The sequence below is a fragment of the Apteryx mantelli genome, chromosome 3 (genome assembly GCF_036417845.1).
Source record: "Apteryx mantelli isolate bAptMan1 chromosome 3, bAptMan1.hap1, whole genome shotgun sequence".
In the NCBI taxonomy this organism is placed as follows: domain Eukaryota; kingdom Metazoa; phylum Chordata; class Aves; order Apterygiformes; family Apterygidae; genus Apteryx; species Apteryx mantelli.
The window spans coordinates 74558987-74585605 of NC_089980.1; the positions used below are offsets into that span (position 1 = coordinate 74558987).

General features: G+C 39.9%; 1 protein-coding gene across 6 annotated transcripts; it reads left to right on the plus strand.

Annotated features, from left to right (window-relative positions):
- The first annotated feature begins 137 nt into the window (after nt 1–137).
- On the plus strand, nt 138–25591 carry BCLAF1 (BCL2 associated transcription factor 1). 6 transcript variants are annotated; one of them, XM_067293679.1, is made up of 13 exons: nt 138–332; nt 5561–5634; nt 8150–8233; nt 9134–10039; nt 11490–12161; nt 12277–12446; nt 15199–15304; nt 16261–16345; nt 17082–17257; nt 18413–18593; nt 22336–22482; nt 24879–25088; nt 25224–25591. In XM_067293679.1, exons 1-13 carry the CDS (start codon nt 153–155, stop codon nt 25227–25229), a joined length of 2997 nt encoding a protein of 998 aa, XP_067149780.1. In that variant the 5' UTR covers nt 138–152; the 3' UTR covers nt 25230–25591. The 6 variants fall into 6 exon arrangements, with proteins under 6 accessions (XP_067149780.1, XP_067149781.1, XP_067149784.1 ...); XM_067293680.1 differs by having other exon boundaries at nt 18482–18593; XM_067293683.1 differs by having other exon boundaries at nt 12015–12161.
- The last annotated feature ends 1028 nt before the right edge of the window (nt 25592–26619 follow it).

Here is a 26619-nt window from a genome sequence, read left to right on the forward strand (position 1 = left end):
GCATACTCAGCTGACATGCATCTTTGTGCATCTGTCAAGACTGCTCACCCACAGCCCTTTACCCACTTTTCTGATGGTACAGAAACACCGCAAGTAATTTCCTCGGGTTCGCTTTTCCCAAACGTTGCACTGATGTATTGCAACCAAGCGATATGCAAACATCTGCTGCAAAAGCTAGTGCAGTAAAGTACTGCTGCTGTGAGATCTCCTTCCTGGTACAAGAGAGCACCAGACGCAAGTGCCTCTTGATGCTGATCCGCTGGCTGTGCTCCGCTTTCCAGACAACCCCTTTCAAACAACCCTTGTGGATGGATGCGCTCCCTCCCCGACAGGTAACTCCCCAGCGGCCCAGCCGGAGGGCCTCCGTCCCCTCAGATCACTCTTCAGGGAAAGAGGATAAAAGACGACAGGTTTTAGTTGCGGCGGCGCAAGCTGCAGCCGGCGGCGCACAGAGGCCCCCACGGCCACGGAGGGGACGGGGGACGTAAGACGTGGCCCCGCCGGTGCCCGCGTCGCTCCCCGGGGACACAACCCCCGGGGCGGCGGTTGGCCGCCAGCCCCACAGGCCGCCATCTTCCTTGCGGACGGCTACCCACAACCAAGATGGCGTGCGGACAGTTAGCGGTGCCGAGGTTTTCCCGCCCAGGGCGGAAGTGACGCACCCAGCGGGCTGTGGCCGCCCCCCGCTCTCTATGGTGGTTTTTTCTTTTTTTCCCTTTGGGCGCCGCGTCTCTTCCTTCGGCGAGACGGGAAATGGCGGCCGAGCTGTGATAAGGCAGCGAGGCAGCCGGGAGTTCCGCCCGCCAGGTGAGGAATGGGCGGAGGTGGAGGCGACCACCGGGAGGCTTTGCGGGGCGGCGGCGGCGGCGCGCGTAGCCGCGGCCGAGCCGGCGGGAGGGGAGGCCGCCGCGAGCCTCCTTCCCCCTCCCCCCGCAGCGGCGCTCGCGCCCCCCGCGCGCGGCCGCCCCTCCCCCACCCCTCCCGCCGGCCGCGCGGTGCCGCCGCGCCGTCCCGCCCTTCGCCGCCGCGTGACCTCCGCGCTCCGCAGCCATTATCCTCCCCTCCGCCCCCGCCGTCGCCACGCGCTGCCTGCGCCAGTCCCCCCCCGCGGCGCGAGACCCAACCACCCCCGCCCCGGGGAGGGGCCGGGCCGGGCCGGGCAGCCCCGGCCGTTGGCGGGGGCCGGGCGGCCGCCGCCGCCGTGACGCGGGCAGCCGCCGCTTCCTGAGGGAGTCGGGCCGAGCCGGCATCGCTCCTGCCCGGGGCTGGAGGGCGCCCCGGGGGCGAAGGTAGAGCGGAAGGGGGCGGCGGGAGGCGGTCGCGGAGCTGCCCCGGGCTCGTTCCCGGCCCCTGGAAGCCCCCCCGGGGAGGGGAACAGGCGGGCTGCCGCCGTCGGCCTCCATCCCGTCCGACCGGGGTTTGCAGCCTTTTCCGCCCTGCCACCGGGAGATGGCCCCCCGGGGATCGCCAGGGAGCACTGGTAACAGGAATAAAATCTCCCCATTAGGTTCGCGGTGTCCCTCCGAGGAGGGAAACTGCTGGATTTAAAGGATGCTTCCCTATATCGGGTGAGCCTTTACACTCGTTGGAGGAACTTCCCTTCGGGCATCATTGCTGCTTAAGCGCTTGTACCTTAAATACTCTGTTTTGGGTTGTCTCGTGCATGTTGACGACCCTGTTTCGAAAATACCAGTAAAAGCTGGCGGGGGATTGAAGTGGGTTTTGTGCCCTTTGCTATTATATTTCCAGTGATGAGTATGCTTCGGTATAAATCCTTTGCAGGATCTTGCCCTTTGTTTGTTTGTAACCACCCCCCCCCATCACCTTTCATTTTCTTACAGAAATTAGATTCTTGTTTTGTATGTCATGATGATCATTTACCAAGTCAGTACAACTTGTCTCTTGTTTATCTCGGAGATCAGTTTTACCCTAATAGTAGCAGTTAAATTTTTGTTATAGAAAAAGCAAGAGACATGCAAAACAAAGAATTTTTTGACCCAGGAAGTAGTTAATTCTTGAGTAATGGTTGTTTTAGGATAAATGTATAAAAACATTCCTTAGAGTAGTTATCCTCAGAGTGGGAGGGGTTGATTTGGTGTGTGGGGTTCCAGGAAAATGCTGTCTAGCTGTTGTTGTCTTTCTCCTCCTCCCTCCTGTTTGCTGTCTCAGATAATCTCATTGCTGAGTGGGGGGAATAAGAAGGAGGCAAAGGCTGTGGCTCAGAGGTGCACTCCAAGCATGCAACTTCTTGTGGCAGAGGGGGTGGGAATTGCTTCCTCCTACTCATCCTTTCCCGTGTTGAGTGATGGGCTGTGCTAAACGGCAGGAAGAGGTTTGCTGTGATACAAGTATCAGTACTTTGGGTGTGACTGCTTCTCTCCTGAGAGCTGGCTCCTTGGCTTGGGCAAGGCTGCTGTGGGCTTGGCTGTGAGGAGCAGTTCATCAGGTGAAGGCTGTGGCTGAAGGAATCTTCACCCTTTGGCTCTGTTCGGGGGGGAGGGGAGATGTGTGCCGGGGGAAGGGCCTATTGCGATTGGGGATGCAGAAAACTTGTAGTGGCTGTAGTTCAGAGAGGGTCAGCAGGGAGCTCTTGGAAGCTAGGGTGCAGGTATTTAGGGGAATACAAAGCATGGACTGTTAGATTCAGGCTGAGGGTGAAAGAGATTGTGGTGTAGGGGCTTGAGAAATGCTAGAGACCATTTCGGGGTTTGTTTACAAGTGTTGGAGGTGGGTGAACGAAAGTACTGAAGAAAGAAAGTATTTGAATCACAAGTGTACTCAGATTATGTGTGACAGTTTCTGCCAAAGGTGATGTCCACTAGTAAGAAAGAAAGATGTTGTCTTGTCCATTGTTTTCTTTCTCCCCCCCTCTCTTTCTCCCCCCCTCTCTTTCTCCCCCCCTCTCTTTCTCCCCCCCTCTCTTTCTCCCCCCCTCTCTTTCTCCCCCCCTCTCTTTCTCCCCCCCTCTCTTTCTCCCCCCCTCTCTTTCTCCCCCCCTCTCTTTCTCCCCCCCTCTCTTTCTCCCCCCCTCTCTTTCTCCCCCCCTCTCTTTCTCCCCCCCTCTCTTTCTCCCCCCCTCTCTTTCTCCCCCCCTCTCTTTCTCCCCCCCTCTCTTTCTCCCCCCCTCTCTTTCTCCCCCCCTCTCTTTCTCCCCCCCTCTCTTTCTCCCCCCCTCTCTTTCTCCCCCCCTCTCTTTCTCCCCCCCTCTCTTTCTCCCCCCCTCTCTTTCTCCCCCCCTCTCTTTCTCCCCCCCTCTCTTTCTCCCCCCCTCTCTTTCTCCCCCCCTCTCTTTCTCCCCCCCTCTCTTTCTCCCCCCCTCTCTTTCTCCCCCCCTCTCTTTCTCCCCCCCTCTCTTTCTCCCCCCCTCTCTTTCTCCCCCCCTCTCTTTCTCCCCCCCTCTCTTTCTCCCCCCCTCTCTTTCTCCCCCCCTCTCTTTCTCCCCCCCTCTCTTTCTCCCCCCCTCTCTTTCTCCCCCCCTCTCTTTCTCCCCCCCTCTCTTTCTCCCCCCCTCTCTTTCTCCCCCCCTCTCTTTCTCCCCCCCTCTCTTTCTCCCCCCCTCTCTTTCTCCCCCCCTCTCTTTCTCCCCCCCTCTCTTTCTCCCCCCCTCTCTTTCTCCCCCCCTCTCTTTCTCCCCCCCTCTCTTTCTCCCCCCCTCTCTTTCTCCCCCCCTCTCTTTCTCCCCCCCTCTCTTTCTCCCCCCCTCTCTTTCTCCCCCCCTCTCTTTCTCCCCCCCTCTCTTTCTCCCCCCCTCTCTTTCTCCCCCCCTCTCTTTCTCCCCCCCTCTCTTTCTCCCCCCCTCTCTTTCTCCCCCCCTCTCTTTCTCCCCCCCTCTCTTTCTCCCCCCCTCTCTTTCTCCCCCCCTCTCTTTCTCCCCCCCTCTCTTTCTCCCCCCCTCTCTTTCTCCCCCCCTCTCTTTCTCCCCCCCTCTCTTTCTCCCCCCCTCTCTTTCTCCCCCCCTCTCTTTCTCCCCCCCTCTCTTTCTCCCCCCCTCTCTTTCTCCCCCCCTCTCTTTCTCCCCCCCTCTCTTTCTCCCCCCCTCTCTTTCTCCCCCCCTCTCTTTCTCCCCCCCTCTCTTTCTCCCCCCCTCTCTTTCTCCCCCCCTCTCTTTCTCCCCCCCTCTCTTTCTCCCCCCCTCTCTTTCTCCCCCCCTCTCTTTCTCCCCCCCTCTCTTTCTCCCCCCCTCTCTTTCTCCCCCCCTCTCTTTCTCCCCCCCTCTCTTTCTCCCCCCCTCTCTTTCTCCCCCCCTCTCTTTCTCCCCCCCTCTCTTTCTCCCCCCCTCTCTTTCTCCCCCCCTCTCTTTCTCCCCCCCTCTCTTTCTCCCCCCCTCTCTTTCTCCCCCCCTCTCTTTCTCCCCCCCTCTCTTTCTCCCCCCCTCTCTTTCTCCCCCCCTCTCTTTCTCCCCCCCTCTCTTTCTCCCCCCCTCTCTTTCTCCCCCCCTCTCTTTCTCCCCCCCTCTCTTTCTCCCCCCCTCTCTTTCTCCCCCCCTCTCTTTCTCCCCCCCTCTCTTTCTCCCCCCCTCTCTTTCTCCCCCCCTCTCTTTCTCCCCCCCTCTCTTTCTCCCCCCCTCTCTTTCTCCCCCCCTCTCTTTCTCCCCCCCTCTCTTTCTCCCCCCCTCTCTTTCTCCCCCCCTCTCTTTCTCCCCCCCTCTCTTTCTCCCCCCCTCTCTTTCTCCCCCCCTCTCTTTCTCCCCCCCTCTCTTTCTCCCCCCCTCTCTTTCTCCCCCCCTCTCTTTCTCCCCCCCTCTCTTTCTCCCCCCCTCTCTTTCTCCCCCCCTCTCTTTCTCCCCCCCTCTCTTTCTCCCCCCCTCTCTTTCTCCCCCCCTCTCTTTCTCCCCCCCTCTCTTTCTCCCCCCCTCTCTTTCTCCCCCCCTCTCTTTCTCCCCCCCTCTCTTTCTCCCCCCCTCTCTTTCTCCCCCCCTCTCTTTCTCCCCCCCTCTCTTTCTCCCCCCCTCTCTTTCTCCCCCCCTCTCTTTCTCCCCCCCTCTCTTTCTCCCCCCCTCTCTTTCTCCCCCCCTCTCTTTCTCCCCCCCTCTCTTTCTCCCCCCCTCTCTTTCTCCCCCCCTCTCTTTCTCCCCCCCTCTCTTTCTCCCCCCCTCTCTTTCTCCCCCCCTCTCTTTCTCCCCCCCTCTCTTTCTCCCCCCCTCTCTTTCTCCCCCCCTCTCTTTCTCCCCCCCTCTCTTTCTCCCCCCCTCTCTTTCTCCCCCCCTCTCTTTCATGTGGTTAGGTTATCAAGAGCCTGCTCATTGAAGGACCTGAAGAGTCAGGTCTGTTGTGAAGTGAGGATGGTGAGTTGTACAGCCGGCTGTAAGCAAGGCTGAAGGAGGAGTGATCAGGTATGGAAGGGGAGTGGGATTTGCCCCTTCTTGGCAGTGGCTGTTGAGCTGATTCAGTCCTAGCATGTAACAGCGAGTCCAGCAATAAATTTGGCATTTCTTGTGTGTTATCGCTTTATGATAAAGAGATTAATGTTTGAACCCATTTAAGGAAATTGTCTCTCTACCTTTGAGCCCAGTCCTGTAGTAAAAGTGTATGCCTATGACTTCTCTTTTTCTGTTGCATAGGAATCAGAATTGCTGAAAGCACAAATAGAGAATTGTAAAATAATTGCTTCATTGGCACCAATTAAAGGTTTGAGGTAAGATTAACTTAATTCTGTTTTTAAATGTTCTGATTCAACCCAATCATTTGAGATGAGAATTGATTCTGTTTTTCTAAAATTTATGCTTGTGATTTAAAAACAAAAAAACCTAAAATGTATACATCTTTCTGAAATTAGTGTTCCGTATGTCATTTAAAGATCAACTAATGATTTGCCTATACCTACTTGTCCTACACAGAATACAAATGTACAAATGTTATTGTTAAATACAGTGAAAATCACAAACAGATTTATTTTCCTTTAAAGCTGAAATTGGGTTGTGTTATGAACTTCTGCTGCATATGTGAATTTTGGTCTGAAAATTGCTGCCTGTCCCCAATAACTAGAGGCTTTTTTCTATCATACTTGGAGAAAATTGACATGCTTTGTGTCTTAAAAGAGTTTAAACACTCCAAATGTCTGTGGCCTATGAGCAGATTAGCATAAGAGATTTTAAGGCACTTTCTATGAGTTTAATTGAACACAATGAATAAAAGCCATCTTATATGTTATATAAGTTTGCTTTTTAATGGAAGGAGCTGTTCAAAGACAGCACGCAACACGTTCTTCTCCAAGATAAAGAATTTTTTCTTAGTTCAGTTAAATGGAAAATTAGTGCAGGTTAAATTTTGTTGTTGTTGTTGGGTGAGTTTCAGCTGAGATCAGATCTCAGTAGGGCCTCACAAACACTTGTGCTACTATGGTGAGGATAGTGGTATGGTACAGGAATAACCAGTGATAGGGGAAAGACTGGTCTGCTTTTTTCTTTTGGATTCGCTTATGCTTGCCTAAAGTTTCTGAAATTTTGTTAACTTTAAGTTTATAATGTTGCTTGTTTCTTTTATCTTAGCACAATTGAGATCTCCCTAACCACAAAAAATGTTTTTTTAAATATATATATATATATATATATATATATAAAAAAAATACCATGTGACAAAATGCTTGTCAAGTTGAACTTCTATTTTCAATAGACTAGTTCTAGGCTTTTATGTATGATTGTAATATAAAAACTAAGTGTTTAGTAGTTATTAAACAAAAATGGAAGACACAAACAATGATGACACACATAATCGATGATAATGATAATTCTGGACACTGAGCATACTAAGGCCTGAAAATGCAATTGCTTGTCAACAGTTTATATTCGAAAGGGCATCTCATGTAACCCTTTTTTTTTAGCTGGACAATCTTAAAAGAAAATGGTGTTGAAGCAAATTTGTTATTAATTGGGGAATTTCAGACACTGATCGGAAAAGAACAAAGATGTGCATTTTTCTTAATGGATAGCAATAACTATAAATATTTATTACAGTTATAAATAACAATAAATTATAGTTTATTATGTGTTTATTTTATTTTAGGACTCATTGCTTTATAATCCTGCATAGCTTTGATAGCTCATGTTCAGTTAAAAAATGTTGAATTCTGTTGTAGGCCATATTATTCAGGTGGTTGTTATAAAATATTAGTTGGCTGTGGATTTTTAACAACATTAGTTTAAAAAGTTAGCTTAACCTAAAAAGATGCATGGTGGGCTTGTTGACAGATGGAAAATCAGATAGGCTAATTAGATTTAATGCATGTGGTTAAGAGAAATAATACTCCTGGCTCAAACTATCAACTGCTGGACAGAATACTTCAGGGCTTTTTCTTTGCTTATATGAAAGGTTGACTGTAGTAGGCTATGAAGTCCTGGAGGGACTGGTGTGTTGGAAATGCAAGGAATCTATAAACCCAACAGATAGCAAGAATTTTGTGTTTTTATATATTTATATAAGAAATAGTTCAGAATTGGAATAAACAAATGCTAAGCCAAACAGATATTTTTTCTTTAATGACAGTACAGATGCCTGGATTGTGAGTGATCTTTTTGCTGTGAGTAGGGGGGAAAAAAAATACATTTTCATCTTTACACAGTGGTTTTAGCCTAAATTCTAGAAAGGTCAGAGGTTTCACTTGAAAAAACTTTGGGCAGTTATAACAAAATTTTTTTAGGTTATAATCAAACTTAACTTTAAAAACTGTATAAAATTAGTAGAAAATATAAATCTAGCTTTTGATAACAAATGTGTAACAGTCCAGGCTCCTGTTATTTCTTGCCTTAATTTGCAAAAATGTTTTTTTCTGTTGCTACCTCTCTCCTACTTAAAGGATCAGTTTCCAATTAAACTTGGGAAACCTTTTACTGATATGTTTTATGTTTTCAGACAAGCAGCTTGCTAAAGCTGTGTTAAATAAGTCGTACATTCTTTAAACTGTGGTATATTGAGCTTTTGTAAGTTACTAATAAATGTACTCTTATCCTCTTCAAAGGTCTTTTGTTTAGGATATTCTGTACCTCTTTCTGATAATCTCATTTTATAATATAAAAATCTTGTTTATTTGTTTGAGTTACATGGACTCTAAATAGTCCCTTCCCTTTTTTTTTTTTTTCCTCCTCCCCTCCTCACTGCTTTTCCTTTTGGGAAGGAGTGTATCTACTGGGAAAAATGGGGCGATCTAACTCTAGATCACATTCTTCAAGATCAAAGTCCAGATCTCAGTCCAGCTCTAGGTCAAGATCCAGATCACATTCTAGAAAAAAGAGATACAGGTAAATCGATATCTTACTGCATGAAAAGTTGGTTTAGTGTATTGTTTTTGTCTGGAAATTTATTTTTTCACTTGCATAATGCTGTGGCAAAAGTCAGCCTGGGATCTTCTTTCACTTTAGACAATAGGTAAATTCTGCTTTGAATGTAGTTTCTGTTACTTTAATACTCTACTGTTTTGCTCTTTTCCTGTATCTGAAGAAAGTTTCAGAATGCTAATGGTTCTTGCTGATTTGTGGTTTGTTTGATTCTCCCCTCCCCCTTCACATGGTGTTTTCTGTGTCTTTCTCTGTGATTTGTTCTGTCTTTCTCATGTAGCTTTTCACATGTGGAGTAAGTTAAGGCTCAGCAGATAAGCTTTGTTATATCTCGCTGATTGTAATTGCCTTCTCAGTTGCCTTCATCCTTTTCTTCATCTTTCTTACTCTTGGATATTACCAGCTCCCATAACAGGAGTAGCTGAATTGAATATTCACTGCCTCATCAGCTGCTGCAGTCCACAGGCTGGCATATTAAATTATACTGGAGGTGATGTAAGTCCATATTCCAGGCTGTGAACTGTGATGGCTGAAGAACTGAAAGCCATGCTACTGAGTGGTCATCCCTAATAAAATCTTAGGCTGGGCCACTGAGGTTGGTAATGTCTTAATGAGGTGATGCTGAATTCTAGAGTTTCACAGTCCTTAGAGTATAGGCGTGTTTATGATAATCTGTTATGTGACAGGAAAAATTAATAAAGGTAGATTGTAGAATTTACATTATCTTTAAGACCAGGCCTGTTTCTTTTACCATTCAGACTGCATGTGAGTGATTTAGGGTTTAGTGTGTTCTTTTTTTAAATTTTTTTTCCCTTTCTCTCCCTCCTCTATTGTCAAATGTTAATGCTTGCTTTTTAATTTTAGTTCTAGGTCTCGGTCAAGGACATATTCACGATCTCGCAGCAGGGATCGTGTTTATTCTAGAGATTATCGCAGAGATTACAGAAATAATAGAGGAATGAGACGCCCCTATGGTTACAGAGGAAGAGGTAGAGGGTATTATCAAGGAGGAGGTGGTAGATATCATCGTGGAGGTTATAGGCCTGTCTGGAACCGAAGACACTCCCGAAGCCCCAGGCGAGGCCGTTCACGTTCCAGAAGTCCAAAGCGAAGGTCTGTGTCTTCCCAGAGGTCCCGGAGCAGATCTCGTCGATCTTACAGATCTTCCAGGTCCCCAAGGTCCTCCTCATCTCGTTCTTCATCCCCATACAGCAAATCACCTGTCTCTTCCAAAAGACGTGGGTCTCTGGAAAAGCAGGCAAAGAAAACTGAAGGGGCTCCTTTGCAAGATAGCCCTTTGAAAAATAAATCACAAGATGAACAGAAAGATACATTTGAACATGACCCATCAGAGTCTCTTGACGATTTTAACAAATCATCAGCAGCTTCTGGCGACATTTGGCCTGGCCTTTCAGCATATGATAACAGTCCAAGGTCACCCCATAGTCCTTCTATTGCCACCCCACCTAGTCAGAGTTCATCCTGCTCCGATGCCCCTTTGCTTAGCACAGTCCACTCAGCAAAGGACACACCTCAACATTCCCATTCCATTCAGCATAGCCCTGAGAGGTCTGGCTCTGGTTCTGTTGGAAATGGTTCTAGCCGTTATAGTCCTTCTCAGAATAGCCCACTGCATCACATCCCTTCAAGGAGAAGCCCTGCAAAGACAATCCCATCACAGAGCGCTCCCCGTGAGGAGGCTCGAGCGCGTTCATTTTATCCTGAGACTGGAGAACAGGAAACTGCAAAAGGTGGAAAGTTTCTGAAAAGGTAAGAGTTGCACTGTAAAACTAATGTTGCATCTTAAAATGCTGTCTACTGAGTTTTGACTAGATCTTCACTGTGCCTTGGAAAAAGCAATATAGAATGCTGTTGAATGTTTTATTAATTTTAACCTAGTTGAGCTTAAAATGCATGCCTTTTTCCTCTTTTAAGACACTCTTGGTCATTAACTAGTAAAGATAGGGACCTATATCCTTCAGGAACAATTGGTTTGTCCCCTTCCTTTACAGTGTATTTTCTTATAGTCTGTTAAGAAAATCTTAATCAGAGTAGTGCATCAGACTTGCTTGTTTGACAAGGTGAATTCTGTTTAAGTACTTTGATCTTTTAGTGCTTCATATAGTTTGAAATGCAAATCTTCTGGAAGTCTGTGAAAACCCAGGTGTCACGCAATGATTTCTTTGTTAACATAAACAGCATTCATTCCTAATTGTGTAGTGCAGTATGACAACTTTGATGCCCTGACTTGCATTACTTATGAAAGAGGGTAGGTCTTGGTATTCTTGGAACGTGAATTTTAGTGACAATCTGTTTAAACTTGAATGTATGTTTCCAGTTTATGTGAAGTTCTTAAATTTGTTCTTAAAATGTTAATGGCTGGTGTGTTTGATATAGCAGTAATTGGGGAAAAAGTTGTAAAAAGCGTACTGACATTAGACTTCTTTTCTATTGTGACTTTTACTTTAGTGGATTTCATATAAAATGAATTATAGAGCAAAGCTGTGTTCTGTGCTAAATAGATTTGACTGCATGATTTTAAATGAATTTGTCCAGTCAGTGATTTATTATAAAAATATACTGCTAGAACACCAAAAATGTGACTTCCCCTACGTTAGGTGTATTGTAGCTGGTAAATATGCTAGGACCTATGTGAAAATGTATAGATAAGGCAGTGGCTAAAATAAGCATTAATTTCTAAATGTGTTCCTGTGTTTAGGTAAGCTACTTGTGCACAATACAGTGAATGAATTAAGCCAGTGTCAAATTTTGGACCTCTCTTAGAAATGTGCAGGATCTTGAAAAAAAATTTTTTTTTTTAATGGTACTCTTTAACTTTTTACTAAGAGGAATTGAAAAGTGAATTGCAGTCTGAACTGCCAAATTTTATGCGACTGACAAAATGGGTGGTGTAAGAATATGTGAAGTTGGGTACCAATTAAGAAAGAACAAACAAATGAACCACTAGCTTTTTTATAAATTCAGGCAGAGAATTTCTAGGTGTTCTACAGAAAGGCATTATTTTCTTCAAATGCTTCAAATAACATAAATGACTGGGTACAGTATTAATTCTGTGCACAATCTTAAATGCTAAAGTTGCACTGCACAGTGGAATGTATTTTCTTCTTGTTGGTGTGGGATTGACACAAAAGAGAAATGCAAGTGATGAACTGGAATGAATGCAATCCAGAGTTACCAGTCTCTTCTTTGCTATCCACAGGTACACAGATGAAGAGTCTAGAGTATACCTGCTTGATAGGGGTAATACCAGGGAGAAGGAGGCCCAGAAGGAGAGAGGATCAGAAAAAGGGAGGACAGAGGGAGAAAGGGAATGGGAGGATCAGGAAGCTTTAGATTATTTTGTTGATAAAGAGACCGGGAAAGAAAAGTTTAATGACTCTGAAGGGGAGGACACAGAGGAGACAGAGGATTATAGACAGTTCAGAAAATCTGTCCTGGCAGATCAGGGTAAAAATTTTCCTACTGCATCTCATCGGAATGCTGAGGAGGAAGGAACCAAATACAAATCTAAAATATCAATGAAGGGCAATAGAGAGAGCGATGGATTTAGAGAAGAGAAAAGTTATAAGCCTAAAGAGACTGTCTATGTAGTGGAAAGGCCTAGTGCAACAAAAGATAAGCACAAGGAAGACGACAAAAGTTCTGAGAGACTAATGATGAAGAAAGAAACTCAGTCACCTGAGCAGGTAAAGTCTGAAAAGCTCAAAGAACTCTTTGATTACAGTCCCCCTCTACACAAGAATCTGGATGCGAGAGAAAAATCCACCTTCAGAGAGGAGAGCCCACTTAGGATCAAAATGATAGCCAGTGACTCCCATCGTCCTGAAGTTAAACTCAAAATGGCACCAGTACCTCTTGATGATTCCAATAGGTAAATTATTCCACTTTAAGTGTGGTTCTCCACTTGCCTGCAGTGTCACTGCTCTTTATTTAAACTATCGGTTTCTTTTTGTGTTTTTTCTGTTGTTGTTGTTGATACATTTTAGACCTGCATCCTTGACTAAAGACAGGCTGCTTGCTAGCACACTTGTCCATTCCATCAAGAAGGAGCAAGAGTTCCGATCCATCTTTGACCACATTAAGTTGCCACAGGCCAGCAAAAGCACGTCAGAGTCATTTATTCAGCACATAGTGTCCTTGGTTCATCATGTCAAAGGTATGTATTCAGTTTACTGTACCAAATACACACACCCCTGACAACTGCATTTAAGCCTGTTGGATATCTCTAGTACAGGAAGATTTTGGCCCTCTTTTAATGTTGATTTAGTCAGACTTTTTTCCTTTTGATGTATGCACAAAAGTAATTGGAAAAATAATAGCTGCAGAAGCTAGTATCCAAAAAAAAACAAAAAACCCCCCACAAACCCAAAATGTAGAGTGTAGTAACATTTATGCTAAGTTTCTGGATAAACTTTGAGTCTAGATAGTGTATAAAATTTGAATTTTTGCATTGAAGTTTAAACGTACTATGTTGGTCAATCTTCTTTAGGTTTAGTTTAATAGTTTTAACATCTAATTTAATATTAAGCAGTGCAATTTGTGTTGACAGGTGTCTTTTGTACCATTAAATACAATGGCATCGCTTATTGGGGCACCCCAGAGGTCATTTCCAGGTGCTTATTAGAGGTTCCTTTTTTAGTCCTAAAAAATAATAACACTTAACAAAAGTTGTACTCTATATGATATTAAAATACACTATGAAATCTCATTTGAGTCTTATTTGACAGTGGTAGTGTTGGAGCCAGGAATTCCACTTGTAGGAACTTGGCAGTGGCTAAATACATCTCTGTTAAATCAGAAAATACAATATATATATAATTCATTTAACAGTAGTGACTGTTGCTTGCTATCATTAAATTAAAACAATTTCTTGGGGAAAAATACCAACAAAGTAGATGTATTTTGTTTAGGTCACAGATACTGTCAAAGTTTTTTGATTAAAGGTTTTGACTGAAGAATTGATAATTCCTTTAAATCTTGTGAGGACATCTAGAGAGTTCTTTAAATGAGCTTCAACTTTTTTCATACAACATTTATCTTATTTCACTGGACTGTTGTCTTATTCTTGTGTTTAATGTACTGAAATAATATGGAAGAACTTGCTGATGAAAATAATTCCACTGCATCAGCATACAAAGGGGGAATGTGGAAATGCTTTGTTAAGTGCCCAGTTCAGTATATCTGTAAGCGTTATTTCTGAAGATGCTTAGCTACTAAAATTGCAAAGATTTTTGTCCTAAAGGTATATGCTGAAGTTCCCTCAAAATTCCCATTTTGTTGCCAAAATAAGTAACTTTAGGTGACTAAGGCCAAGTGATTTTACGGATTTTGAATTATTTGCAAAGGAAAGTAATAGTAGGCAATTATAGATTATATTGGATTAAAAAAAATCCTTGTTGGGACACTTACTTAGAGTATAATTTCATTATGAAAGTATCTTTTCTTTTATTGATATGAAAGAAACTTACGGCTCGATCCAATGAGAGCTTCTGTAAATGTTGGCTTATATTGTACATGTGTAGGCTCCAGGTGAAATAATATTCCTGAGACTCTTACATGTTGATCACAGAATGCTTAACTTGTTTTTCTGTAAACATTTGTATGTTAAATTAAACAAATACCTGGTAAATATAACAGTTTAACAGCCTATCTGGTCAAGTTACTCAATATGTAAAGTTATCATGGTTTCTGAAGGGAGAACCTCTCTATACGTTTCAAATTTACTGTGGTCTGTGATCAGATTTTTAGTAACTCTTTTGACAAATTGAAGTTATGTTCATTATCGGTGTGATGCGACCAGTCTGAACAGCTCTTTGTTAATGTAGAGCTGAAAATGCCCAGTGATGTTTTCTTTTTCATTGTAACTAGGTCCTGGAATGTGTTTTGAAATGGCAAAATCCATGTTACAAAAGTAAAATAGCTGTTGAAAGATACAGATGCCAAACAGGCAAAGTTGAACCTTCTGTCTTCCTGGCAAAAATGGCATAAAAACAGAGTTGCTAGCTCAAATTCCTGTGTTTGATGGAATTATGATTGAGGCACTACCCTTGTAGTGGCCGTTTCAAGTTTTAATGGTTGGTTATGAGACAAATGCTGGATGCCGGGCGGTAAGTTGATACAGATGTATGTTGACCTGTTAAGCAGATAGCTTGCTTCATATGTAACATTTCATAGTTCATGAGTTTATGTATTTCTATATTACATTTAAACACATTTGTTGAGCTGGTTTAAAAACTGAGTTTTGCTGTTGCTAATTTAACTGTCTCTGAAGGCAAGAGAAAATTTGTCAGAGAAGCCGTCAGGTTTGCCAAGATGCCAGATGCTTAAATAGATTATTTATGTATAGGAGTGTTACTTGTCTTGAATTGTTTATCATCACAACTTCAAATTGAGAAATTTTATACTTTTAAGAAATAACTTTTTAGGTCATTCATGTAATTATTGAAACATACATTACTTAATGTTTTCACTAAATTAATTCTCTTTTAAGTTAAAGATGAGATGAATTGTAAAATCTGCTTCTTGCAATTATTCATGGCTCAAAGTAACTTCATTTTCTCTTATGGGCAAAGTGTAAAGAAGTAACTTAAGATAATTGCTCCTTTCTCTCTTGTTAGAGGAAAATGTCACTGAAAAGAAGCAAGTCTAATCAGTAAATCATGCTTGAATTAGATGTAGTACAGTCCTGGCATAATTATAAGTAGACTTGCAGTGATGCTGTGCACTGTTACTTGTTTGGGTTACAGATAATGTAAAAGTAGAGAGAACTCCACATTTGCTTGTCCTTCTGATATATTTATTGAAAATACTGTGTTTTTTGCCTGCTACATGCCTTTCTGTCAGGAGTAGAATACCTGTGTCAGTTGAATTAAACTAATGAGACAGTGTTTCTCTATTGTAACCAACAGAGCAATACTTCAAGTCACCTGGAATGACCCTAAATGAGAGGTTCACTGCATATCAAAAAGCTACCGAAGAACACTGCACCCGGCAAAAGAGCCCAGAAATACATAGGTACGTATTAATTGCATATGTAGATGCTTTGTATTTCAAAGAATGTTATCTGCTAATATTTAATTTGAGAACCCAAAATACTTTTTCTAATCTGTGTGGAGTAATTTGTCAGTTTCTGTGTAAATACAAAACATCTAAAAAGATTTTAAAAAAAAAAATCTTTCCTTGAAAGAACTCACTTGAGCCAACTCTGGCTTCATCTGTAGCTTTGTAACAGATGTCTTCTCTGCCTCTGTCTCATTTGGGATATATTTATTTTTCTCATATGCAGTGCTCAAATATTGAGGGGCATATGTTTAGAAGATTAAAATAAGCCTGGTAGTGTATCTTTATTCTTCAGTGTGAAATGGTCACCTTAACTACTTTAGTCCTTGTGTGTGTTAATTTACAGCAGGATTTGTTCAAAAAAAAAGAGTCTGAGAACCTGAAAGGTAAGAGGGTAGGTGTGCAGATGTAATTTCTGATCAAGCGCTTTAGTTATATAAGGGTTTGTACTATAGTATTTGTGTTGCATGTGAGGCTACATTATCTCTGTGTTATCCCCTGACCATGTAGGAGCTAATATACCAAGTAAGTATTTCTACTGTGTTACCAACTATGCCATTATGTTGATTGAGTTCTTGGAGTGGGGGGTGGGGTTGGGACTGCCCACATTTACTATCTTTTGGAATTCTCCTTTAAACTTTTTATACGTTCAAAACCATGGTTAAAATATGAAAATCAAACTGCATGTTTTGTGTATTTGTATTTTCAGCATATTTCACAGAGGAAAATAAAGGTTTTCCATTTTGAATCTACTTCTGTATCTATTCTGATAGTGGGGCTTTATATTCAAAAAGGTTGTCCTACTGCAAAAATGCCTTTTTTTTCCTCAGATTTCTATTGGAAAAAAATGTCTGAAGCCATAAACAGTCACATACACATATGGCTAGACACTGCTTTTATTTTACATTTAGGAGGATTGACATCTCTCCAAGTGCCCTGAGGAAGCATACCCGTTTAGCAGGTGAAGAGAGAGGCTTTAAAGAAGAAAGTCAAAAAGTAGGTTCTCAGTAAACATCCTAGCTGTATGTCTAATCTTAATTTGGTGCGTTTCCCTTTGAATCCGAACTTTATGTGTGTATATAAATCTTCAAAAAATAGTTTGTATTTATAATGTATGGAGTACTTGGATTTACACTATTTTTTTTTATCCTTGACTTTTGAGTAAAACATACTGGCAAGAAACCAGTTTATGCAGCATGAGGTTCTGCTGCATTGAGAGTGTGGCATTATAAGGTCAAATCTCCCACCCTTCCTTTCTTCTCTTGGACATTTTCATAGTCAATTTTGTGGCGCTAGCTGCCTAAGGACAAAGAATAGGAGAAAAAATAAATGCTGAGGTGATCAGTGAGTAGTATGGTTGGATGGATAAGGTGCTTGTGCTCTGCTAAAAACACAGTTAGCCAGAAGAATTGTATGCTTGGGTATCTTCCCAAACCATGTATTATAGTCTGTCTACATCAAAAAGTAGGTCTTGCGTTGGCTCGGTGGGAGTGCTTGCTCAAAAGTTAATTTCTTAGCCAGGTTTTTAGCTTAGCTTTCTCTTTTTAGACCAAACAATTGCATGTAAAGGATTTTCACTAGAAGTCAACTTACATGCTGAAGAGTCTGTTGACAACTAGGTAAATCCTATCTTGTCTTTTAGAAAGTTGAGGTATAACTTACCTTTTAATTTAGATTGTCTTCTGGATGTTTAACTTAAAATCTTGTTTTTGAAATATATTTTCACTTACAGGGAGACAAAAAATTAAGGTGCGACTCTGCTGATCTTCGGCACGACATTGACCGCCGTAGAAAAGAGCGAAGTAAAGAACGAGGAGACTCAAAGGGTTCCAGAGAATCCAGTGGGTCAAGAAAGCAGGAGAAAACTGCAAAAGATTACAAGGATTACAAATCTTACAAAGATGACAGGTAAATATTTGAAGTCGCTGCGTAGGTTTTTAGCTTCTAATTAGCCTTTTGCAATTGTAAGCTTAATTGCTTTCAATTTTCAATGTGTAATGGAACATTTAAATTTAAACAATTAAAATTATTTGTTTTACAGCAAAAATGTATTATCTGTCTTTTACACGGCTTATGGTGGATGAGGACAAAAACTTTGGAATAGCAAGCTAACACTGAAAAAAAAAATGACAAATTAATCTGTCCTATTATCCAGGCTACATCAGGAGGTTGGACTTCAATGCAGTACATTTCTATAAACAGTTTGTGTAAGAACTTTGGTTCGTTATGCTTGATTCCGCACTTTTTCAACTCATAACACCCAGAATATGAGAATTTTACTGATGTTTAGGTTTAACGTGGGTGAGAAGGGGAGTATTTATTTTCTTTCTAAAGCCAGTGGGCTGCTTTTAAGACAAAGATGTTAGCATGTTTCAGTGGATACTGTGTAGCTGTGGTAAGAGTTGCTTCAGGTATGACTGTCCTTTGGATATTACATTAAAATCTTGTAAATCGGGTCGAATTAGTGCCACTATGGGGTTACTGAAAGTCTTACTGTAGGGTTTTTTCCTGCTTTATACTGGGTATACAATGAATTTTTACTTATGCTTTCTTTTTCCCATTTCCTTTCTGATTTTGGTATCCACATTATCTTCCACTGGCTAATTCTGTACAGGCATCTACATAGGGAAACCCAGACCATATCTACTTCTCAACAGTGTGCAAACTGAATTATGTAGTTAACGTAAAAATTTTGCCTTGAGGGTTTTCTTCCCTTTGGTTTCTGTTTGCTGCCTCAGAAGAAAGGCAGATTTTAAAAGAAAAAATAGCAGAACCTCTTCATGGCATCACATCTTAGAAAAACTGTTTTGCAGTTTGCAGACTGCTGCTTTCCAACTCATTAGCAATAGTGTACATGTAATGCATTTAAATGTGTAAGAGGAGGCTGGAAAGTGAAATTATACTTCACCTTAACATCTGAAATATGTAACTTATGTGTGACTTTATAACCAGAAGGGGAGATAGTGTTTTTTCATAAAACATAAACAGAGACCCCTTTTTAGTATAGTGTTACAGACTATAGTACTTTTAAAATAGCACACAGTATATCTTTTTATTTTTCAGTAAACAAAAAAGAGAGCAAGACCGTTCTCGATCCTCCCCATCTTCTTCTCCATCTTCTTCCTCATCCAGTTCTCGAGAAGAAAAGGATAGCAAGAAAGAAAGAGATGAAGAGTTCAAAACCCACCATGAGCAGAAAGAATATTCCAGTTTTACGGGAGTCAACAGGCCAAGAGGAACCTTTGTAAGTTGCTGTTTTCCTATTCTTCCCCCAAATTATGAATGCAATATTATTATTGTGATGTAAAGATTCACCCTCTCAAAATTGAGGCATGAAGAATGTGAATCCCTCAAGAAATTGTGTTCAACAGCATACGATAGTGTTCTTGCTTCAAAGTTGCTAACTCTAGAAAATGTTTTGTTGAATCAACTAGCTTAAAAATAAGACTTTAAGAATAGTATGACAAAACAAGACAATGCTGCTGTGATTAATGTTAATTTTTTCATAGTACTGATTCTTGAATTCTCTCATGCCACATAGCAAACTTGCAGATGGATCTTTAACACTGTCCAACAGTGTTTGGTGTGTAAAGGTGTAATAAAATAGTATTAGAGACAAAGGGTGGGAAAAAAAAATCTTTTTTTTTTTTCCTTGCTATTTTGCAATTATGTCATTTCCTGGGAGAATCTTAAATTTGACTTCTTTATAAAGGCCTGTGATATATTGCCTCTCACTTCCTGCAGGTTCTGTTTTTTCCATCATTTTTAGTTCGATTTTTTGCCCTCCTTTCAGTAGCTGTCTGCAGCTTGTTGTTAAATAGAATGTCACATAATTAAATGTACACAAACCTTGAGACAGCTGTATTAAGGAGAGAAGATGGTATGCTTGCTGTTGTTTTTCAGTGTGTTCTCTGAATGGCTTGGACTAGCAACAGTGAGCATGAAAGCTTATTAATTTAGCTCTGGAATGTATTTTAGCATTGTGATTTGGAAGTGCCATATTGACCGCATGGTCTTCAGAAAATGTTTTAAGCCACTAATCAATAAAAAGGTAAAAAATGCATGTTAATGTAATTTACTAATATTTAATTGGGAAAAGTAGAAGCATTAGGAAGGATGAAGAAACAGTAGAGGAGACCTTGTAAAGATGAGGAACATGGAAAACAAGTGATACCTTAAAAATAAAATTCCATTTGCAGGGAAAAGATGTCAGATAGCCTGACTCAATGGGCCAGAGTAATTTCATACTTTCTCAGTTCTTCATGTAGCATGTAATTAAGACTAAACAATGCTAAAAGGCATTGCTTGGTGCAGATATGTTTGATAGGAATATATGTTGGATTTTGTTTGTAGTCATGTAGAAGAATGTAGTCATGTAGAGGAATGTTTTGAACTACATACAAGAGCATCTCTGAAATGCACCTGGATTGTGCAACACTGACCTAAGGTTTGCATCTTACATCTAAAAAGGTGAAGCTTAAGTTCAGAATTATTTATAATGATAAAAATATTTTCTTAATGAGAAAAGAGGAAAAAAATTTCTATAATTATACCAAACAGCTGTGTGGCCTAAATGTATAAATCCTTCAGTGATGTAGATGTCAAATATGACAATGTCAGCATGATCCCATGTCAGCATGAGCATAAGCACTGAGTTAAAACAAAAGATGAGTAGAACTAAAAAAACCATCTCCTTTCTTTCTCTAAGAGAATCAGTTGAAGAAAAGTTTTGTAATTGCTAGAAAGCCTTACTGCTTTATAAAACTAAACTGTATGTATCATGAAAGGGACGCTACTCTACATGTAAGTTAGGTAGATGTGAACTGTAAATTTAATAAGCATCTGCTATTTTTGACTACTGGTAACTGCCAATACTGACTATGCAATAATAAGTGGTTAGTGTTCCCTAGTGACATACATAGTTGCACCCACAGGCTCATCACACAAACTGTAGCAGAACAAGAGAATCTAAACAAATAGGCCAACATGTTGTCTTAAACCCTCTGTTTAAGGTTACAGACTGGATAGGATTGAAAGATATAGACTGGCTAGTCCAGAAGTGTCTTTATGATCCAAGACTAATAGTTACTGCATCCATAAATATTGCTTTGGTTTTGGAGTAAAGAATGTGTCTTGATTTGCAACAAAAACTTCTTGTTTCATAGAGGATATGTTGGGAGGGAATGGCTGGCTGGATAAGAGAGATCTTAATGGAATTGAAGATTTCGTGTTAAACTAGCACAGATTTTTCACTAACACTTAGTAATATACTTAGATCGTAATATTTAATTTTGGGATTTTTGTACATAATAGAAAACCATAAATGTTATGAATAGCTTTGAAGTAGAAATACAGAAATAAAGATAAATTATTTTAATGACATTATTTTTAGTACCCAGCTCCTAAAGGAATTTGTCTGTAAATGCTTTGAGTAAAAGGAGCTTTCTCTTTCTATAGAAAAAGTACCATCTCCTTTTTGTGGTGGTCTTTGCAGTGAATAGGCTCATAGAGGTAACACCATACTGGGCTCATCTCCTGTACTACTTTGCCTGAAAGATAACTTCAAAAGCCCTCAACCCCTTAGAGAGAATCCAGTCATAGGACCTAATACCAGGAAATGCTGATCTCATTTCTTATAGTCTTGTCTTCGCTTTGTTTCTACATCCTTTTCTTGTCTACTGCGATACTGTTCTTTGTGCCTTAATTTTGTAAAAGTCCCAAAGTTGTTGGAAATCAAACATTTAGTTTTTGTTTTCTTGTACCGTTTTCTTTAGTCCTTTACCTGTCACTTTCTAAATGATTCTTAAAGCAATTCTTTTTTAGTTTGCCTGCAGTATATTGATAGATCTTGTGAGTTCTTTACTGGACTGTTTTTAGTCTATTTCAAAGTACTGTTAAAGCTGTCCTGCAGAAATTCTGCATTAGGGAAAAAAAAAAGTGTTGGAACTGAGTGGGGAACAGGTGTGGATTATACTCCTTTCAGGTTAGTTAATTGCTTCTTTTTGATCTATGTTTACGGACATGCTTATTTTTTTCAAATGAAATTAGTTTCCAGTCATTGTTTTGTATAGTTGCATCTGAAGACCTTTAACTAGGCTGGTTATGGAAAGCATGTTCTCTAATAACTACAAGTTTTAGCACTCTCTCTTGCCAAGCTAACCTTTCTTTTCCTCTCAAATGGAGGTTATCTAGATAAACTGTTAATGTTTTCCACAAGCTAAAGATGCCCATGCAGAGGAAACAATATATTACTTTTTAGCATATTCTGAGTCAAGTGATTATTATTTTCTTTCTTGCTGTGAGACTACTTTTTAACCTAATATTTTAATATCCTGTTAATTCATTATGAAGAAGTGCATTTAAGACAATTTTACTCCAAGCATTGTTACTTCATATAGTATGTATTGCTTATTTTCTGAGTAAGGCACTTAAGCCAAATTAAATTTCAGATGAGTGAAGTACATTGTTGAATCTCAGTTGAGAACATTTTATGAGTAACACCAAATGGACATGCTTATTCTAGCGTTGCATTGTTCATACATGTTTATTTTAGAATTATGCTCTCATAACAGATGGGACTGAATGACTCCGTAAATGACAGGGTCTTATTTAATCTCCAAAGGTTTTTCCCCCCTTTTTAAATCTAACTTTTCTAACTATTTTTGTCTGTGAACAGTTTCAGAAGTTCTCTTCTGACCTTTTGTTGCAACAAACTGTTTTACCAGGAGTCAAAGGAGATTTTTTTTGGTGGTTGTGGGTAAATTTATACCAAAACTGAAATGTTTTTCAGATTTTAAGCTTAAGAAAATGTTATCTCAAAATGAATGCTTGAATATGTTACTTAGTTTTAAAATTCACCTATTACCTTGATTTACAGTTATGGATATTTTAATTAAGAGCAGAAAAAGCATTTTGAGTAATACAGAACTTGACTTTTTGCTTTGTGGCTTTTTGTGAATAGATTAAATAACATTTTCATTAATCAGTTTCGAATTAGGGGCAGAGGAAGAGCCAGAGGAGTTTTTGCTGGAACAAATACTGGTCCCAGCAATTCAAATACTACTTTTCAAAAGAGACCGAAGGAAGAGGAATGGGATCCTGAATATACTCCAAAAAGCAAGAAATATTTCTTGGTGGGTGTGGAGAACTTGATATCTTACGCATGCATTTGTTTTCTCAAAGTGCGTTTTATATCTGATGTGAAGGAGATTGTTTCTACACTCATGATACTTCTGTGGTTGTAGCTGTCAATGCCTTTCGTTATATAAGCATGAGAGCATCAGGATTCTTGTAGTTCCAGGTTCTGCTTCTCTTGCATCCTGCAGCAGGCTGGCAATAACTGAAGATTGAGACAGAATTCATCCCCAAACTCCTTTTCATCAGTGAGATGGGAAGAATGGTAGACTCAGACTAAATTGTTAAAAACAAGTTTAAAACCGAACAGACTTGCACTGTTTACTTTCCTGGATTTATTTCTAAATGGCACTCAAGCTTTGTATACGTCTGTCTTCTGGAAATCTGCAAAAGTGAAAGATCAAGAAAAGCTGATAGTATTTGTGGATGGATGTGGGCTGTCTCTAATATTAACAGCCCTGCTGCTCTCAGTTAAGTAGTGTGATAGTCGTTTAGAAAAAAACAAACAAAAACCACAGAGGGTTTTTTCCCCGTCTTGATAATGAAAGGAGGGCTGAAAGTAGTTTAATATACTGAATAGGTAGCCTCTGTTCCAGTTGACTTTCCTAACAATACAAGCTGTTAAGTAGATCATTTTACCATTGAAAAAAGGTTAAATAGTGAAGATTAGACCTTCCCCTGTGGCATTATTTTTTCTTAAATATGTTAGCAGGTAATCTAAGAAAGAGTGTGATTATAGTCAGGATGTTTATACAAAAAGTGCTCCAATGATAGCTTCAGAAGAAAGTTAAATACTGTATGTGTATATATAGTAGAATTAAAATACTTTAAACTTTCAACATTTGCCATTAGCAAACACATAACTAGAGTACTAGAATACAGCTATATGCATTAAACCAGAACTTTTGGGTAAAACTGAATATCCAAAATAAGAGAGCTTGCATACCTTTTAATGTGTATCAGTCTGAACAGGAGACCTAGGAATTATAGCTTACTTTGTATTAAGATTCAGAACATTTTCTTATCAGAACTTAAATTCAATTCTTCTTAACCTATGACTATCTTAGCTTATACTTGAGCAGATGCTGGAAATTGTTGTATGATACTTACTTGAAGTCCTAGATTCATAGCTGTCCTTACTGAACAACTTTACTGAGATGGTATTAGGGAGAAGCTGTATTACTAAAAACATACAGGATTGTAAATCTGTTCAATACTTAACAAGCGGAGTGGATGCAAATTAAGAGCTCTCAAAGGTATTTATATTTAAATAGCTTTTTTTCCCCTTAAATTAAACCAACAAACTTCAGTATACATTCTTCATTTATTTAAAAATGTGAAGGCTAAAGTAATTATTTGATACCTAGGGGTAAAGAATGTCATACCATTGGAGTTTTGTGGTTTGTAGTATGTGTTCAAAACATTCTGGTTCAATTCATGAGTTAGCTACTGCTGTGGAAAAGTTAGTTCTGTTCTTTCAAATCAGTTAACTAACAATCAGCTTTTCTAACCCATAAACCTGGAAGCAGATGTGATGATATATTCTTTAGCTAGAACAAATGAATTAACTAACCACAGCTGTTTTTTTCTCCTCATTTTATTTGAAATTATAAATTATAAGAATACTTACAGGCTTTTTTTTAACTGTCAATAAACCACTTCATATAGATGTACTGTGTGTTTAATACAGCTCAGATTTCTTTCCAAATCGCAAGTAAAAATGCAGAAATTGAAGCAAGTGTCCCTCACCCTTCTAAATATAAGCATCTTAAATAATTGTCTGTAGTGTTCATATAATTGCCTTTAAACATTTTGGTAAATCTGACTATATTTGGTAGCAAGGTGGCAAACTTTAAATTTGACATTAATAAGTAAAAGTTGAGTTATACTGGTTAATAAGCTTAAATAGCTAGTTTAAAATTTGCCCTACTTGGCATGGGTGAAGCAGGGTTTCTGAATACTACCTTCTGTTATCTTTCATTAATAAGTGTAAAAAACATTAATATCTCTGCACTATTAAAGTAAAATAAAATCTTTTAAAAGCACACTCCTAGAGTAGATAACACAGATTTACTGCTCAGAACTAATGAGTAACCTTTTATTTATCCGCCACTTTTATCTTCATTTATAAGAAAACTGGTTTGTTACCCTCAACCATGAGAATTTGCGTAGACCCACAGCTAGTAAAGACTCCTAGAAAAATTTTATGAAGGTGTATTTAGTTGTAGCATTATGAACTGTAAAGACATCCTTCATAATGTAATCTATAGATGATGATCTGACCTGTTTGAAAACTCTGATCATTTTTGTATGTGTAGCCTATATTTTGTATGGAATACCAACATTTAAGAGGTACATAAGTGTTTTAACCTTATTCTTTGCATTATTATTGTAGCATGATGACAGAGATGATGGTGTAGATTATTGGGCCAAAAGAGGAAGAGGCCGTGGTACTTTCCAGCGTGGCAGAGGTCGTTTTAACTTCAAAAAGTCAGGTAGCAGTCCGAAGTGGACACATGACAAATACCAAGGGGATGGGATTGTGGAAGATGAAGAAGAAACAATGGAGAACAATGAAGAAAAGGAGAGACGCAAAGAAGAAAAGGTACACAGTTCTGTTTGAACTGCAGATAAGAGTTTTCTTTGCAGTATCCCAAATAATTAAGTGAAAAATCATTTTAAAAGGTTTTTAGAGCTTTGTAACTGTCAATTTACAAGAGTGTTTTCTTTCTTTCCACAGGAATAACCCTGGAAAAAAGTTCCAGCTGAAAAAGCAGCTCTTGCACCACCCACACAGCATTTTTAATATGTTTTTTGTTGTCAAATGAATGTAAGCATTTTACTTAAATTTTACTGTTGGAAAGTAGTTTAGAGGGATTGTTTTTGTTTTAAGCCTTTAGAAATCTTGATATAGTAAACTATGTTAATGATCGTACAGGTAGAAAGTAAAATATTTGTAACAACTTTTAAGAAATTTTACTGTTTGTTATATGCAGTGTAATTCTGCTTTGTCCAAATATATGGTCAAGTACAACTCTAAAAGTTTTGATTCTCCCCCTATGTCTGTGTTTTATTCTGAAGTAAACTTACAGCTCTGCACACCTGAAATCTTGGAGGATCATTTATTTTATAAACAGACTACTAAATCTGTTGCCTTTTATTAGAAGTGTTTTTAAGCTGTGACTGGTCAGTTATATTTAAGTGTGAGCAGTTATGCATAATGTTGATCTCATACTTTAGTTAATAAGAATCAGATTTACATCGTGTGATGAAATGATAAAGTTAAACCAGGATTATCATTCTGTCATGCCAGAGAGAGCAGCTTGAATTCTGTCTTTGAGAGCAAAATATTCCTGTAGCCTGAGGAATACATATGTATATAAATACTCAAGTGAATTTCAAGTATATTATTTCCCTTCTGGAATGTGAGTTGTTAAAACTTATTTCCAAGTCACCATGGCTGGAAACTTCCAACAGAACTGAAAACTGGAGCCCGTTCCCCTATTTGTACAGTTACTGCAAAACTACCTGTGAGCAGCTTAATTCCTGTAACTTAGGTCCAGAACAGATCAGTCATGTATGTATGAATACCTAGTGATTTACATTGTCATTAAAAGATATTTCCCTTGTAAAGGGTAACTTAGTACAATGCTTAAGATTTTATAATGAAATTGCATGATCGCAGCCATCAGGGATTATAGTTTCAGCTGTCTGTTAATAGCTTAATCACCAATAGAATGCTTTAGTTGAGAAATTTGTGGCAGTATTAATCCAGCTTCCTTTTGTATCAGTTCTCATTTCAGTTTATGAACATAACTTTTAAATTTCTTTATATAGACTTTTCAGGAAAATACTATCTAGCAAGAGTAAATTTTGTATCACATTTACAGCCTTAAGTGAAATCTGGGGGGGGGAAGGAAAAACAAAGCAAGGTATTTTAAAACCTGAATCACTAAAGATATCCTGAATATACTAAACATTTCTATAAAGTCTGAATTCCATTACAGAGCTCTGAAGTTATGTTTCCTTAGGATTCCACTTTATACAACATGTAAACCTGAAGTTTTAACTCAAGAGTAAAAGTTAAGTTGGCTAAAAGTGTGGGAAATGAGTCTTACCTCTCTTCCACGCTAATT

Bases quoted from the DNA above. Each gene is read 5' to 3' on its own strand.
- BCLAF1 (XM_067293679.1), top strand. From the start codon at position 153: ATGCAAACATCTGCTGCAAAAGCTAGTGCAGTAAAGTACTGCTGCTGT. The intron at 333-5,560 runs GTAACTCCCCAG...TCTGTTGCATAG, and splicing joins ATGCGCTCCCTCCCCGACAG to GAATCAGAATTGCTGAAAGC. The intron at 18,594-22,335 runs GTAAGTTGCTGT...TTCATTAATCAG, and splicing joins ACAGGCCAAGAGGAACCTTT to TTTCGAATTAGGGGCAGAGG.